General features: G+C 58.4%; 1 protein-coding gene across 1 annotated transcript; it reads right to left on the bottom strand.

The window, feature by feature from the left end:
• Window positions 1-13,070: 13,070 nt before the first annotated feature.
• Window positions 13,071-16,009, bottom strand: ENSA (endosulfine alpha; the record flags this gene model as incomplete). Its single annotated transcript, XM_084241964.1, has 3 exons — window positions 15,857-16,009; window positions 14,476-14,601; window positions 13,071-13,241 (listed from the first exon to the last, which is right to left on the bottom strand). The coding sequence occupies exons 1-3, from the start codon at window positions 15,911-15,913 to the stop codon at window positions 13,071-13,073; spliced, it is 354 nt and encodes a 117-aa protein (XP_084098090.1). The 5' UTR covers window positions 15,914-16,009.
• Between the last annotated feature and the right edge of the window lie 588 nt (window positions 16,010-16,597).

The following is a 16,597-nucleotide window of genomic DNA, read 5'->3' on the forward strand; positions in this document are numbered from 1 at the left end:
GTGACCTAGGGCAATACAGATGTTGGTGCTCCCCAGGCCCCACGTTCCCCTCAAACTTCAGCCCAAATACTTAACTTCTAACAAAGATAAATCAAAGTGGAATCCCTGCACTGCTGTGAAGTCAGCTTCCTCCAGAGACGAGGGCCCCGGGTGCTTGACAGAGGCTATGCAACTCTGCAAAAGGCACAATCTCTTGGCCTCAGTTTCCCCATTTGCAAAATGACTACCCTGAATTCGGGGAACTCTCATGTCCCCTTTGTTCCAACACTCTCGAGTTGTGAACAGTTCTTGTGCAGCCTTGTACCCGGTTCGGGTCAATGGAAAAGGAAATGACTCAAATGCAACTGAGGGAAGTCCAAGGATGACTCAGATTTCCCCAATCACGAAAGGCATCTCAGGCCCAGACCCTGATGTCAGACCAGGCCTCATGACCCCAGTCATGCCAGCGCTGTCCTTTGGGGGTCTGAGGCAGCGGGACCCACATGGGGTGCCTTTAGCTATAGGAAGCTGCCTCTGCCGGAGAGAATCTCCCCACAGGACACTCATGTGTGAATTTCTACCACGAGAGTTTTTAGCTCCAGTTAAAAATATAGATATCCTACGTGACGGAGCTGGCACTGATGAGGAATCGGGTCGCTGAAGGGTAAGAGGCAGTTAACAGGAATCATCTGAGAAAAGTCTCCCTTCCTCAGTTCAATCTTTTCCAGCTAAATATTATAACAAACAGTTAATAATCGACTTCACATTTTATATTCATTTCTAACATGAGCCTGTGATGAATACAGGCCAGCACAAGACTCGAAGTGTGTCCAGCCAAATACACAAAGTGCCTCTGACACTAAACCTGTTGATACTAAACCTTCTCTGTTACCTGAAGGGGCCACTTACCACACTGTGGTTCTCAGTACTTTGTACTCTGCTCTTCCTGTCAGAAGGAGACATTTTAATGTTTTATAGAAAAAGTCATGCTTGGTTGATAATCTGAGCGCTTGGCCTTTACCTGTTCCATCATGTGGCTCATCTAAAGGTTTTCCAAAAGAGAGACCAGCTGTGTCTGGGGAGTAACCTTTCGATGATATTCTCTCAGAGGTTTCATTTCCCTGCTTATCTACCACTGCTGTCATGTAGAGGCTGTTTAAAGAGGTCAAATTCTTCTATTTTTTCTTAATACTTACAGATTTATCTGAACATAAAGTTAGCAAACAGTTCATTATTTCTTTTTAAAAAAGATTCATTTTATTTATGCATACAGGAACTGGGGTGCAGGCCAGAGGTGTGGGAGGTGAGAGGATTCCCCAGAGACAGAGTGGGGAGCAGAACAGGCTGATCCACTGAAATACACTGCTGAGGGGGGCAGACAGGAGAGGTCTGCTGCGCCGTGTGGGTAGCTCCCTGGCCAGGGATGGAGCTCAGGCTGCAGTGGTGACAATGTTGAGACTCAACCCCTAGGTTACCAGGGAGGCCCCCAAACACCCTTCCTTTTTTTTTTTTTATAAAGATTTATTTATACATACAAGAACTGGGGTACAGACCAGAAGTGTGTGTGGGGGGCAAGAGGATTCGCTAGAGACAGAGTCGGGAACAGAACAGGTGTAATACGCCGCTGAGTGGAGCAGCGGGGAGGCAGGAGAGGTCTGCTGCACCGTGGGGGTAGCTCCCTGGCTGGGGTTCGAACTTGTGCTGCAGTGGCTGCTGATAGTTTCATAGTGAAGAGACTTAACCCCTTGCGCCACCAGGGACACTCCCCAAAACACCCTTCTTGATGCTGAGGATACAGCAGTGAACAATAAAGAAGGAAACGGAAAGAGAAAGAAAGGGAAGGAAAACAAGAAAGGAAAGAAAGAAAAGGAAAGGAGAACAGGAGAGGCAGAAGGGAGGGAAGCAAGAAGGGAAGGAGGAAGGAAAACTCCTGTTCCCTTTTCGTTATCCGGCAATGTCGTCCCAGAGGGGAAGCCCCACCTACCGCACAGCACCCCGAGAGGCAGCCTGAGAGGCGGGCACGCCCGGGCTGCAGTCACCACTGGCACCATACACTGGAACCAAAGGCGGCACCTCGAGGCCGCCCTGGGCTGCGGCTCCCTGGTCCCTCCTCTTTGGTCCTGCCTGAAAGCGGAGCTTTTCCCACCTGCTCGCACCTTCTCTCGGTGCCTCGCTTCTCGGATGACTCACACAGAAAACCCACTTGAGAGAATTTCCCTCAACCCACTCATTCAAATTACACCTCGGTTTCCCCCGGGACAGCGCTTAGTGAACAGCTGTTGTGGGGTTTTCCCCTCCCGTATCAGAAAGTTGGGGATCTGAACCACTCTCCGCCCCTCAGACATTTCCAGGCCACAGTTAACGCGAGCGACGCCTCCGCAGTCTGTGCCAGGCCGGCCCGCCTTCCTGCCGGGGGCTGCATCTCCCCTCAAGTCCTGCATCATCCTGGGGTCATTCAAGCGCCTCCACTTCCGGGCCCAGCGCTCCAGGCTCCTCGTTCTCTGTTGCGGCTGTTTTCTAAGCTGGACACGTCAGCCTTTCTTTATAAAAACCACAAGATTTAATGAGCAGATGAAGCCCAGGTGCGCGAGCCACTGCCTCGAGGCCGGTGGGCTCCCTCGGTCCCCCCAGGCCAGGGTCCTCCCTCCCGCCCCACACCTGTCCCTGCTGACCTTGTCATTGCGGGAAAATTCCAACTCTCAGCTCCTAAACTCTAACATCATTCTTGCTGCCACAGGGCAGGCGGACCCCCCCACCGCACGCTGTAAAGGGGTTCTGCCCTCCGCTGCATCAGCCCTGGAAACCCCTCCGTCCCTGGGGGTGACCCTGTTAGGCGCGCAGCAGGCCCCCGTCTCCGGCCTCACCACTTCTTGGAAATCACCTGCCCTCACACCTCAGCAAGACGTCTCCCGGCCAGCTGCTCCCCTCCTCGGCCCGCCTCCACCTTCTACCCAGTCCTGACGAGGCAGAGCCCCTGATGCGTCCTTCGCGAGCCCCCCGCAGCCCCTCGTTCCTGTCTGCCTCACGCGTACCACCACGATGCAGGCTCTGGCCAGCGACGCGTCTTCTCTGCCCCGGGACGGGCAGCTGTGTGTCGCAGACAGAGCAGAAGACGCGGCTGTGTCGTTCTAGCGGCTCGGACAGCCGCGGGTCTAGCCTGCAGGGCCTTGGACAGGGCTCTGACCTCCCCCTTCGGGTTTGTCAGCTCTCTTCCGGGCCCTCCTCGTCCTCTCTCCTAAACACAGGCCCTTCTAAGCCCCCGTCTAACTTCCCAGCTCTCCCCCAGCAACTTCCCATGTGCAGGGTACGTGATAAAGTGTCAGGCTCTTCTGCCCTCCGCCATCAGGCTGGACGATGGCTCCCTGAACGCACGGCGGTCCTGAATGCACGCCTGATGGCGGCGCCTGGGCCTATGTCGATGGGATTCACCTGGGCTGAGACTGGGCTTTTTTTTTTTTGTGGGACGCTCGCGGGTGGCCGGGGATCGAACCGGTGCTGCAGAGGCTGCGGGCAGCCCCGCAGCCCAGCACTCAACTGCTGCACCACCAGGGGAGGCCCCAAGACTTTTAAGGGTGGCATCATGGGGACGGGGACGCCAGGAGAGCGAAAAGAGGGAAAGAGAAGCAGAGGCCCCAAGAGAAGGCCGGAGAGCCCAGGAAGAGCGAAGACTTGCTGGGAGGCCTGCCAGCCTCCCGGCCCCCTGGCACCCCCTGCCAGCCGTGTACCTGGTAAATGCCAACAGAAGCCTGCAAAAGCCACCGAGGACTCCAGGACTCCTTCGCCCGCCTGCTCGGATCATAGAGATCCTGCTCCGGCCCTTCCTGCCCCTGCGCCCTCCCATCCGCGAGGGACAGTGAAGCTGTCCGCAAGGCCTCCCGCTAGTTGCTGACTCCGCCGGCACAGCAGCTGTCTCCCCTGTTCTCGCTCCTCCCGGGTCTCGGCAGGATGAGGAGCACACCCTCTGCTGGAGCCCAGTTCCTTACTCAGCGGCGGCCCAGCACCCCACCTCCTCAGCGGCTCGCTCGCTACGGGCGACCCCACAGCCCTCTGGCTAGCCACATCCACCCAGCGCCTTGCCATCCCGCCTGCTCAGAGCCTTGCCCCTTCGGGCACCAGCATTCTCTAGTGAGCGTCACCTTCTCTCCGGCAGCAGGGGCGCCTGAACCACCCCCATCTTAAAACATCATCATCAAACCCTTCCCACACGCAACGCAAGACGCTCACTCCACCAAGCCCCCGAGCCCGGTCTCAAGAAGGGTTACCAACTGTCAATCAAATGGGCACCTTTTAGGTCATTTTAAAAAAACATTGTCATTTTATTGTTTTGGGAATTAAAATTTCCTCCAATTATCAAATACATGCATATTGCCAAAATCTTGAACAGAAAGCGCACACATGTGCACACACGTGCACACCCCCCCCCCAGGGTAAGGAAAAGTATCAGGCTTTTCTGCCTCCCGCCATCAGGACAGGTGAGGGAACCCTGAGGTCCCGAATGCAGGCCTGATGGCGGCCCCTGCCGTGGGTGCACCTGGGCTGAGAGACTGAGTTTTTAAGGGCGGCGGCGCGGGGACGCCAGCAGAAGCCGAGAGTAGCAGCTGAACGAGAAGCCAGGAACGAACGGAAGCCGAGAGCAGAAGAGAAGCAGAGAGCAGCCAGAGCCGGGACGGAGTGAGGCTGTGCTGGGGGCTGGCAGGCCGGCCTGCCTCCCGGCGCCCCTGCCAGCCGCTGCGGGTTCCAGGACTCCTCCCGTACCTGCTGCTGGATCAGAAAACCTGCTCAGCGTCCGTTCCTGCCCCTGACACCCCCCCAAGCCATAACCCTAATAAAGTCACCCACTGTCCTGGCACGTTTCTTCCCTGAAGTTTCTGGGCACTTTCCACGCTGACAGCACGGACCGCCGGCTGTGCTCTGCGCAGGGGCCCGGCCGGGTCCTGGGGGGACTGCCCGCGGGCACGCCCTTCTGATGCTCCCGCTTTGCTGGGCGCGGCTCTCCACTCCGGATGCGAACCTTCAGCAGGGGCCGCGTCCGCTCCTTCTGCTCTAGAGGCTTGTCCTTATGTGGCCAGCACCCACGGAGTCACTGTCTCCCCTCGATATTTCTCTCCCACCTCTATATCATAAATCCAACAACTCCGTCCCCTGCTCCTGGATGTCCTACAAGCACCTCGAGTCACCTCCTCTGCGAAACCGCCCTTGTCATCGTCCCTGCTGACACCTCCTCCAGCTCCAGCTGAGCTCCACCCGGCCCGGCGTCGCCGCGCACCCGCAGCCCAGGCCAGAACCTGCGGATCGTGAGCGTCCTGCCTCTTCCCAAGCCTCTCGTGAAGGGTGGGTGAAGCGTGGGTGACTGCACCTGCTTTGCATTCCTTGGCTCTATCGTTCACTCCTCTTCATCCTCATTGCCACTCATTTCCCTAGCTCCCAAGCGGCGGTCTCCTGCGGGAAGCGCGCTAGCCTGCGGCAGGTGGACTCGGGGGAACGCAGTACAGACTTCCCCTCGGGTGTTTCTCGGTCACTTCAGATTTACTGTGCCACCAATTGAGCTCATCCTCTTCCTGAGAGCCACACCCCTTTCAGATTTCTAGCACCTAAGACATCCATTTGACTCTCCCCAGCCTCTCCCCCTACGGTCATCGGAAGACGGCTCCAGAGAGCCAGCGTGACCGTGTCGCCGCCGTGCTCAGCCTCTAGGCAGCAGCTCACCCTTGCTCCCAGGACAGACCAGAGGCCTGTGTGACCTGTCTGAGTTTCCACCCGGTTCTGCTTCACCCCTGCGCGGTCACACTACTCTCGGTCACTTTAAATTGGCAGAATGTAAACCTCCGAGCGCTTCCACACTCTGTTGCTTCCACCTGGATGACCCCTTCTGTCTATTTTTATTTTTATTTATTTATTTATTTATTTTTATAGAGGCATGCTTTATTTATTTGTTTGCTGGTTTTTGTTTTTGTTTGTTTTGTTTATACATGCACTGGGTACAGTCAGAAGCGCGGGAGGGTGAGAGAATTCACCAGAGCCAGAGCGGGGAGCAGAGCAGGCAGAAGGACCGAAGGACACTGCTGAGGGGAGCAGCGGGCGGCAGGAGAGGTCTGCACGCCATGTGGGACCCTCCTCCGGTGGCCGGGGAGCAGCCGGGGATCGAACCGGCGCCGCAGAGGCCACGCGCAGTTTCGCAACCCAGCGCTCAACCGCTGCGCCACCGGGGAGGCCCCGACCCCTTCTGTCTAATCCCTTCACCTGCGTGCTCCTACCCCATCGATTTCCATTTACAAGTTTTTTTTTTTAAAGATTTATTTTATTTATTTATACACAGAAAAGCTGGGATGCAGGCCGGGGGTGGGGGGTGAGAGGATTCAGCAGAGACAGAGAGGGGAGAACAGGCAGACTGACTGAAATCCACTGCTGAGGGAAGCAGCGGGGAGGCAGGAGAAGTCTGATAGCGCTGAGACTTAACCCCTGCACCACCAGGAAGGCCCTTTGGAAGTTACTTTCTAAGGAAAGGTTTTTCCAGACAGGTCTACTTCCCCATGTTAGACGAGAGCCCCCGCTCTGCGCTCGGGAGCATTCTGTGCTCGCCCCGACTTCGCCCCAATCGGCGTGTGCTAAGCGTCCGCCTGCCCAGCCTCGGGTGTCCTCCCAGCCTGTGAGCTCCTTGAGGGCAGAAACCATCTGACGAACTTAGCGTGCTCGTGGCAGGCACATGTGATCCTGCCTTATGGCCGCGGCCTGAGGCCTGCGAAGCTTGTCTCAGCAGCCCCCGCCCACCTGGGCCCAGGGGCTTCTCCTCACAAGCCTCTTCTGCCTAGCGCCCTGGCAGCTCTTTCTGCCTGTGCCAGCTTCTCCTTGCCTTTCCTAACAAACCTGTCCTTTCAGAGTGTAAACAAACCCCACAACTCGCAGTAAGTGATCAAGACACCCAGCCCGGGGTGCCAACGGGCAGCCTGACACCAAACCAGCCCGCCCCAGGGCCCACCCGCTGGTCCCTTCTCCCCAAGATTTGGCCACGACCCATGAGAACTGGGGCCTGACCACTCTCCTTGGCAGCCCCGCACCGACTCGCACGCCCCTTGCTCCGAGCAGCGCAGCGCCTGCCCCCCTGCCCGGCGGCCTGCACCCCTGGCGCACGGGACACGGCCACTGCAGAAGCCACAGGTGCCCGCCACCTCCCGCTTCTCTCCGCGCCGCCCTCGACGCCAACGCCGCACCTCACCTTCCCTTTCTGGGGCCATGCCTGCTTGTCACTCGGAACCTGCTCCATGGAACCTCCCGACACGCCGCGCCCCTCCCTCTGCAGGCGCGTGAACCTGCTCCCCTCTCAGGGGCTGAAACTTGGGGAAAGGGCGGTTTGCTCACGTGACCACAGTGCCGCGACCGCGCGCTCCGCAGAGCCTGAGGATGCCAAGAGGCCATGTCCGTGAAGCACGCATGGGACTGGGCACGTAGCAAACACCAAACACTGAGCAATTGCTAAATCCTGTCCCTAGGACTCTGGAGCGACAAACTGAGCACTACCATGATGTCACGAGGGGTTCCCTGGCACAGTGGGATCTGGAAGCAGCACCCACATTATCGCTCACGTACGGGATGACCGGGCCGGACCCATTTTTTAAGACCCAGCTCAACTTCCACTTCCTCCGCTGGCGTCTGCGCATGATGCCAGCCCTGCAGCCCCTTCTCAGAACTCTGACCACGGCCTGACCAGTCATGCGGCGTCTTGCATTAGGGGGTATGTGCAAGAACTGTCTCAGCGAAGCTTCTAGTTCCTCCAGGGCAGACACCACCTCCTGCATCGTTCATCTACCCAACAGCTAGTATTTCTGACGGCAAGTGGGCGCCCAACAGTGACTTGAATCAACGCGCCGTCCCAGCGCGGGAGGCCTCCCTTTATTAGTCACCAGCTCTAAAAAAATTTGGCTTATTAATAACTCGGTTCCTGACACTCCTGCCCTCAGCTCTTGGAGCTCTACTTCCTTTAGCTACATTCCTGTGTTTTTATTTGTCATTGTTATGCTTTGGTTTCCCGAGGGACGAGCGCTTCCCTCTTCCTGTTGGCCTCCCCCCGGCCCAGCAGAGGGCACTGCGCGCTCCAGGGCGGCTCACGAGGGGTCACGGGCTCACTGTAAATACCTTCCCTGGCAGCTCTCCAAGGTATTTATTTCTCCCTTGCCTGTTTCCCACGCCCAGCCCACATCAGCTTAAAATACACGCTGGACAATAATGGTGACTTCACCCCTTCACAGGGCCGCGGGCCCTGCGTAGCAGACAGCCCGGCCGAGAGGCGTGTCAGCGCCACCATCACTCAACCAACCGGGGGGTGAAGAACCCCCTACTCCGCTCTCAGAACAAAAGCTATGAAACCCTGAGTTATGAAGATGGGCTGTCTGGGCCCTGCCGGTCAGGCTGCCCCGAGGCCTACCCCTGCAGTGTGAGGGTGAGGAAGAGGAAGCGCACGCTTTGAACTGAAATAGCCACACTGACACGCAGGAGCTCCAAGGCTACAGCCTGAGACTAAGGACCGGGCAAGCCAGGAGCGCTGGCAACGTCACAGAAGAGCCCAGATACTAACTCAAGCTCTTCGGCTCTGCCGCTGGCTGAGTGACTTCCACACCTCCGCGTCCTGACCTGTATTCAAATGACCTGCACTCAGTGATGCCACGCTCAGCCTTGGTGATTGTGCCTGGCGGCCTCTGCCTGGCAGACAAGCCAGGGGCAACACGGCAGGCTCAGAGGCCCCGGGTCAACGAGGGAGGGCGGGCACAGCGCCGTGTGTGCCTCTGGCTTTAACATCTGCAAGTAACCATTTGAAGAACGTGAACTTGTCCAGATTTTCTTCCCGACAGACAGCAAGCCCCACCAAGGCAGGGGGCATCGCTTCTGTACCTCTTCCGCACCACCGCGCCGCTGGGGTCTGGTGCGCTCTCCAGGTGCCCCAGGCCCCCAGCGAACTCACAAAAGCAATCCAGCAGCACCCTGAGTGGCTGAAAACTTACTGGACAGCTCCCGGCTAAGGAGCAGGCATGCACTAGGCTCTGAAAACATCGTTTCCAGACCTTACCTCCCCTCACGCGTACTTACTCAAGAAGCCCACCACGTTCGGGAAAACACCCCGATAAATTTGGGCAAAAGTTTCAATCTACCAGTGGCTGCGGGCAGGTCTGCGCTGTGGCTCCCCGCTGTCGCCGAGAGCTTCTAGCGCCCTCCAGCTGCAGCCGACCAGCAACTCAGGGCGGGGAAGGCGGCGCGCGCCCCCTGCTGGCCGCCGGCAGAAAGGCCTGAGCTCACTGGGGCAGGAGCCTAGAGGTCAGGGTTCTCCCTCCCCGACAAGACTCCTGGAGGAATGACAGACTGACAGGGAAGAGGAGGAGCCGGCTTACATTTTTCCTTAGCCAGGATGAAGCTTTGGGTGGCAATAAACCCTTTAAATCAAATCCCTCCAATCCCTCTTTTTTTTTTTTTTTTGAGTCAAAACCTGAGGTTGGTGCCTCTGTGCATTCGCCACAGAAACACGGGGATGGACGAGAACCAGCAAAGGCCTGGTCTGCACACCAACACCCCTGCGCCTTAAGACGAAAGCAGGGGACCCAGCCACCCCCCATATCAAGGGTCCCTATTCCTTAAAAAGTCAGGGCCCCACAGCAGCCGTTCCCCTGAATGGGGTCCTCAATCTTGTCTTCCCTTTCCCAAGCCCCAATAAAACACACCAACTGCTTCAGAGCATTTCTGGGTCGGGTTTTTGTCGTGGGTGTTCTTCTTTTGTTTTATTTCAAACACTGAAAAAGTCCCTTGGGCTCCGTGGGGCTCCCCACGCTCATGGCCCCTTCCCCACACTCACTGCCCTTCTTCCCACGGCAAACCTACTTCAAGGACAGCACTTATTTTTCCTTTTATGAACAATTAGTGGTGAGTTCTCAGCCTGCGCTGCAGAGCCGGGGAGCTGTGCGCCGCGTCGTATTTACATGGACAGTTCCTCGTCTCTGACAGCAGCTTCCCAGCCTTCCCAGCCAACAGGGCGTGTGTCACAGAGCGGACTCGGAACCCCTCGTCTTCAGTCTACTCCTCGTCCTCCTCGTCACACCCACACCGCTCCAGCCACGCGATTGAGGAGGACTGTCAAGAATGTCATCAACTCCAAGCCCTAGTCCGGAGTCCCCCAGATCTCTCCCCCCACCCGCTCAGCCCCCCCCTCCAGAATTTCACTGAGATTTCTCCCAACAGTTATTTGGAAAAAAAGGTAAAACAAAAAAAAGGTTCAAGGTCTTGGTGCTCAGCCCAAGGGGCTCCATGCGCTGGGACACCGACGGGCAGGGGCTTCTGCCTCTCCAGCCCGCGCCCGAGCCACCTCCTAACCCCTGGCTGCAAAAGCAGGGAGGGGCAGGAGCGGACCCAGGGGGGCAGCGTCTCAGGATCTGGCGGAGCCCCGGGCAGCATCATTCAACTTGGCCACTGTGGACGAACACAGAAGAAGAAAAGAAAACACTGTCAAGTGATAAGGGAGAAACCCTAAGTCCATCCCAGTCTTTACCCATGATTCTCTGACTCTTCCACGCTAGAGCTTCCCTAAGCCTCCGGGCTCATGCAAAACCCAGCCTGAGAGTGATTAATCAGAGGGAAGGGGTGGGGGGAGAGCAGAGAAGGGGTGGGGAGGAAGAAGGAATTTGAGCTTTTCACTATTCGCAAAATAAAATGTTCTCTGCCTTTCTAGAGATAACCCATGAAAACAAAGACAGAAAAACAATTCCTTAGACAAGATCAGAGTAACTGGGGGTTCGCAGGGCAGGGGCGCCGGGCTTGACACAGGTTCAGCTGTGGAGGCCCCTGCCACCGGCAAGACTGGTAGGCACTCGTTGGCACAGTGGGGCTGCGGGGCCAGGACCAGGACACAGGCGCTGCTCTGAGGGGGTGTGATCATCCAGGTTTGAGCAAAGTGACCTGGAGTTGGACTTTACAGCTACCCTGCTCTGCCAGGCAGCCCTGGCCTCCTGCTGTGCCAACAGGCCGGAGCACAGCACAGAACAACGGAGATTGTTTTCTTAGCTTTGAAGAGAGCCGGGTGGAGAGAGGGAGACCAATGATCTTTGACTTTCTCTTTTTTCCTATTCTTTCTTGAACACCAGACTACCGCAAGCTCACTTGTGAGGATTCAAACTGACCAATAGAGAAAGCAGCTCAGACAGAAAGAAAGTACAAAATTCGAGAAGATCGGAGATGAAGAAAACGTACAAAATTATATATATATTTATATATATAATAACATGACATATCTATGTACAACATGGTCGGGACGGCTGAGGAAACTGTACAAGGATGTCCGGCAGCCCCCTCCCCACATGGACTTTAGACTAAGGAAGACAGCATGAGAAATGGAGCAGGAAACACAGAAGTTATATACAGTTACAAGTGACAGTTCAGGAGTGTGGGGCCGGGGGGCGAGGGACCCTGTTCTCTCCATTCCTTCCTCACCAGCTTCTCCCACCCGGTGTGCAGGGCAGGCGCAGCATGGCCACCCCGCGCATGCGCACCGGTAAATTCTCCACGCCCGCCCATGGCGTCCACCGATGCTTGGCGTCTCAGAACGTTTGAGGTGAACGGGCAAGAGAATTTCAGGATCTCGCTCTCTGAACAGCGAGTTCCCACCCTGACCCTCTCCGTCGTATCGTAACTAGCAGATTGTGTTCGTAAAGATTCGGGCCAAGCTAGTGATGAGATCACCTGCCACCCCCTCCCTCCGCCTGCTCCTGACTCAGCGCCTCCTGACCTCCCTCCTGCTCAGGAGCTGGGTCACTGCACTCTAGGAAGGCAGAGACTTCTCAGGGTTTCTTCTCTCTCACACCCTCCCCAGCTTCCTCTCAGGTGAATCATCTCCTCAAAACCTGCTGCTCCAGCCCTGCAGGCCGGCTCAGTGGCTCAGTTTATCCCCTTCGTGTCTTCCTAACAGTACACCTGGCACCTGATTACATCTGGGGACCCCACGCTGCGTGACTGAGCACACTTCCTCTGGCCAGAGCAGCTTTTCAGTAGGCTGCAGACTGTCGGGGAGGAAAGGGGCGGGGGCAAGGTGCTTCACTGCTCACTTCCACCTTTCTTTGGTCTTAACCCTCTGGGGCCTGTTACTTACGAGGCCCTCCTGTCTAATTCACGACCCCCCAATCTCCGCTTTCTCTCAATCTCAGCCGTAGCCGCCCCTCCTGGAGGCTCACTCGCAGGCCTTCTTCACTTTGTTTCCCAACGACCAGCGCAGCTTCCCAGCTAGCATTTTTAGGATTTTAGAAGCAGAATCGAGTTTACTTAGAGTCAACTCTAGTTCAGGAATGAGGAACTAGGAGTCCAGGAAGGTTAAATGACTCAACCGAGATTACACATCGGTTCTGCCAAAACTCAGTGGCACCCAGAGATCCTGACTCCTAAAGCAGTGCACTCCCCACCACCCCGTGAGACCTACAAAAGCAGCATGCTGGAACAGAGAGAGAAGGTGCCCGTTTCCTGTGGATACTTTTCCCAATCTTGACATTATTGAAGAGCCACGACAAACTGCGTGGCACACTAAGGGAGGGTAAGTGGACGCTGCGGCTTTATGCAAGCAAATCAGTTTTTCTTTTTGAGGAGTCTCTAAATCGGCCATAATGGGAACACGAAGCAGTAGCAGCCTAAGGGACAACACACTTAGAAGCACAGAGAACAGGTCTCACCCAACCGACCAGCTCCCCACTCTGTCAGGTCGGCCTTAGGGTCCAAGCTGTCGTATTATCCCCAAGGTGGGGGCCTAACCAATTCTGGGATAGTCTCTTCCCAAAGGAGAAAGCACATCTCCCCAGCTTCGCACACGAAGAAAAAGTTTGCAGCATCCCCCCAGCCTAGTCTTCCCTTTCGGGGCCCCCACCTGGGTCCAGGGAGGGAGCGGAAATCTCACTTTAACGGAAGAAACGAACTCAGAGCCCCCTCCGACCGCGTGACCGTCTCAGCAGCCCCGCAGGGTCACGGCCATTTCTGGCCAGCAAGCTGAGCAGCTCTACCTAGGTGCCCGGCCCGGCCCATCCTGCCTATGATATGCAAAGTCCAGCGGGTGAGGAAGGGGAGGAGGGGGGCTCAGGTTACCCCGCGAGCTTGCTGGTGACGAGCGAGGACTTTCTCTGGGGCAGATCCTGTGGGGTGGGGATGTGGTCGCCGGTCACCAGGTTCTTGTCTGGCCCCGCACTGGGCAGCTGCTTATTCTTCATTTTGGCTTTGGCCATGTTGTAGTCTCCTGAGTCAAAGTACTTTTGCTAAGAGACAAGAGGAGCATTTAGATGAGAGCAGCCCTGGCCTTCCTCAGGAGCAAGAGACTCCCACCCACTACAGACCCTCACCCACATGCAGGTCCTTCAAAGTCTTCTTTGATTTGATTAACTTCAGCTTGGCGCTAACTACGTGCGTTCACGCCCTCCTCACAGTGTGCTCTGAGGTTTCCAGGCCTGGAAGCAGTTTCGCAGCCAGAGTATGTATTTTGGGAGTTAAGAGGTAGTCCCTGCTTTGTGTGTACCCTCATCCTTTGTAGCCCCAGCGGCACAGGATGATTTAATCCAGTCACTGACTATTCACAAGGGCTTCCCCAGGAACTGTGGGCTTGGTGCCAGGGAAACAGGCAAACAAGACACATGAAGGGTCAATCTGGGGCTACCCCAGCAGTCAGCAGGTAGCAGCCTCAAGCTGACAACCTTAAAATTAAAAAATTTTCTCTCAGATCATGAACAGAAACTGGGCTTGTTCAGGAGGCAAATGTACTTTCCTCCAATTCTCACCACTCCCACACATGTTCCGTGGCTGTGACAGCCAGCCTACGCCTGCCTTGCCAACAGCAAGGTAAACTGCAAATCAGCACATCATCTTCTGTGACTAAGACTCAACAACTAGGATTCTCCAGAGGGATCTGTTTCACTCTCCATTTTATCCACACAGAGAAATACACTCCATTTTAATGACTTCCAGCGCCTCAGCCAGCCTGAGGTCTCTCTGGGGCCCAAGGAACCTGATCAGGAGCTGGGTGGCTGTGAACGCAGACTCTCCCTAGGTGTGGAGGACCACCGCACACAGGAAAAATAAGCCTCTGGAAGGAGGACACGCAGTGGCTAGTGCCAACTTCAAGGGTATGAAAAAACCTATTGTTCATTCAAGTTGAGGCAACTGCAGGACAGATGATTTATCCTTTCCTGAAATGATGCACCCCAAAATTGAGCTCTGATCCCATACTACCATCTAAACAGGCAAAGGCCTGGGGGCAGTTCAGCAAACCAGTCTCTCAACTCCCTTATTTCCCCAACCCCTGCCTCCCCAACCCCAATTCCCCCACACCATTAAGCCTTAATTCCCTATAAAGGAAATCAGAAGACAAGAGACCCCACACGGGGCTACAATAATGAGCCTCGCTCTTGCTAAGTCCCCGACAGCAGAGCCCCAGCGCAGCGGCCCTCGTCCCTAAGTCCCCGCTTGGGCCCCAAAGGAAGAGAGTGGGCCCCGTACCCCTTTCTGGAGTCTCTTCATAAGGAAGTCGGAGCCTCCAGGCTTTTGTCCTAAGCTTGGATATTTGGCCTTCAGCTTGGCCTCCTCGGCTCTCTCGGGGAGAATGCCTTCTTTCTCCTGTGTGTCCTGGGGGGAAAAGGGTGAATAAAATTAAAGACCGAGGACCAAATGCTGCCAATGTCTGATAACCTTTACACCGACCAACAACCCCTGGCGCCCCACCCACGCGGGAGCAGCAGTCTCCGCCGTGCGCTCCGGGCCGGACCTTTGTTCCTATCCCTGAAGCTCAAGGCGAAGCCAAACCCTCTCCCACTCGGCGCCCGGAGCGCCCCGGGGGCCCGCAGTGCCGGTTACGGGCAGCAGCTGAACGCCAGGCCGGCACCGCAGCGCTCGGCCTAACCTCTCACAGCAGCGACGAGGCCCGAGGGGAAAGGGCCGTCGGGCTTCTGGCGGTGCGGGCGGCACGTTCCCAGCGACAGGGCGGCCGGGAGCCCGGCGGGGTCCCCCTGCGCGGGCCCAGGGCCGGGCGGCGGGCGCAAGCCGGAGTCCAAGCTCAGGGAAACGACGCGTCCGCCGGTTTCCTCGAATTCCCCCGCCATGTCCGCCGAGGACGCGGCCCGCCCCGCGGGGCGACCGCCGCGCCTCCCGGGGGCCCAGGGGCCCGTCGGCCGCTCCCGCCGGGGGGCGCCCCGCCCCGCCCCCCGCAGCCGGGCCCCGGCGTCTCCCCCGGCCGGCGAGCGCCGCGACGACCCCCGGCCCCTTTCTAGGCTTCGCCCTTCAAATCCCTATTCCCAGGTCCCGCCGGCTCCCGGGGCCCCGGCCCCACATCCTGACGGAACCCGGGCTCCCGCCCGCCCGGCTCGGGGCGCCCTGAGGGGGCGACAGACGCCCGCAGCCCGGGCTCCCGAGGAAGCTGCCGCCGCCGGCCACCCCCCGTCATCACGCTCGTCCCCGCCCCCGGCGCGGGTCCTTCCCAAACGCCTTCGCCGCGGCCGCGGTCCTTGCGGGGCTGAGGGGCCCGGCCCGGCCGCGCCGCCACCCCCACCCCCGACCCCGCGCCCCGCCGCCGCCGGGACCACCCGCCCCTCCATTCACCCCACTCTCCCCCAACACCCGCCCCGCGCCGGAGCGCGGCCAATCGCAGCACCGCCTCGGTGCGGCCCGCCGGCCAATCAGGAGGGGCACGGCCCTGACTGACAGGCGGCCTCACGAACCGGGGGCCGGAGCAGCGAGCCTTGTTGCGGCTCACCCAGCGTGACGCAGGAAGCGGCCAACCCCCGCGGAGCCCGAGACCATGGCGACCAATCCGCGCCGGTGGGAGCCCGTCTCCCGCCCCATCACGCTCGCCCCCGGCCGCCCGCCCGCACCCCCTCCATTTCACCTGCTTCTCTTCGCCGGTCTCCTCCGCAGGGTTCTCCTCTTCTTGCTTCTGGGACATGGCGGGGCCGGGGCTGTGGGCTGCGGGGGACCCGGGAAATCCGCCGGAGGAGGGAAGGGGGAGGGGAAGCGGGGACAACCTGCGCTGCTTCTCCGGCTCCTGTCACTAGGGTTGCTCAGTTAAAATGGCGGCCCTGGCCTGTGACGTCGCGACCGCCCCGGCCCTTCAGAGCCAATGGCAGTGGAGCAGACGGGGCGATGACGTAACGACCCGCCAATAGTCGCCGACTGGGGGTGGGCTCTGTGGGCACGACGGGCAAGCGGGAGCGCCAATCTGGGCAGAGCGTGAGCCGCAAGGGCCAATAGTAAGCCCGGGGGGCGGTGCCGCCCGCCCCGGCCGTGGCCCCTTCGGGGGGCTCCGGCTTCCTTCCGCCGCTCCGCCCGCGCTCGAGCGTGGAGGGGCGGGGGGCCGGGCAATCCTCGCGCAGCCTGGGCGGGGAGTTGTCCGTCTGCTCCCGGTAACGTGGAGGTTGGCGCGGACCTCAGTGGGGCCCAGCGCGAGGCCCGCGGGGAGGGGAGCCCGCCCCCCACCCGAGCCGTCTCGGCAGACTCGGGGCTCGCGTGCCCTCGCTCGCCTTAGGCGCGCGCCTGTCCAGGGGCGCCCCGCGGGCACCGAGCTGGGGCCCCAGAGCGCGGCTCTAGTGCCGTGAGGGGAGACGCGTCACTGGCCTGAGTCTCCGCGACG

This window comes from Talpa europaea, assembly GCF_964194135.1.
Source record: "Talpa europaea genome assembly, chromosome: 9".
NCBI classification, from domain to species: domain Eukaryota; kingdom Metazoa; phylum Chordata; class Mammalia; order Eulipotyphla; family Talpidae; genus Talpa; species Talpa europaea.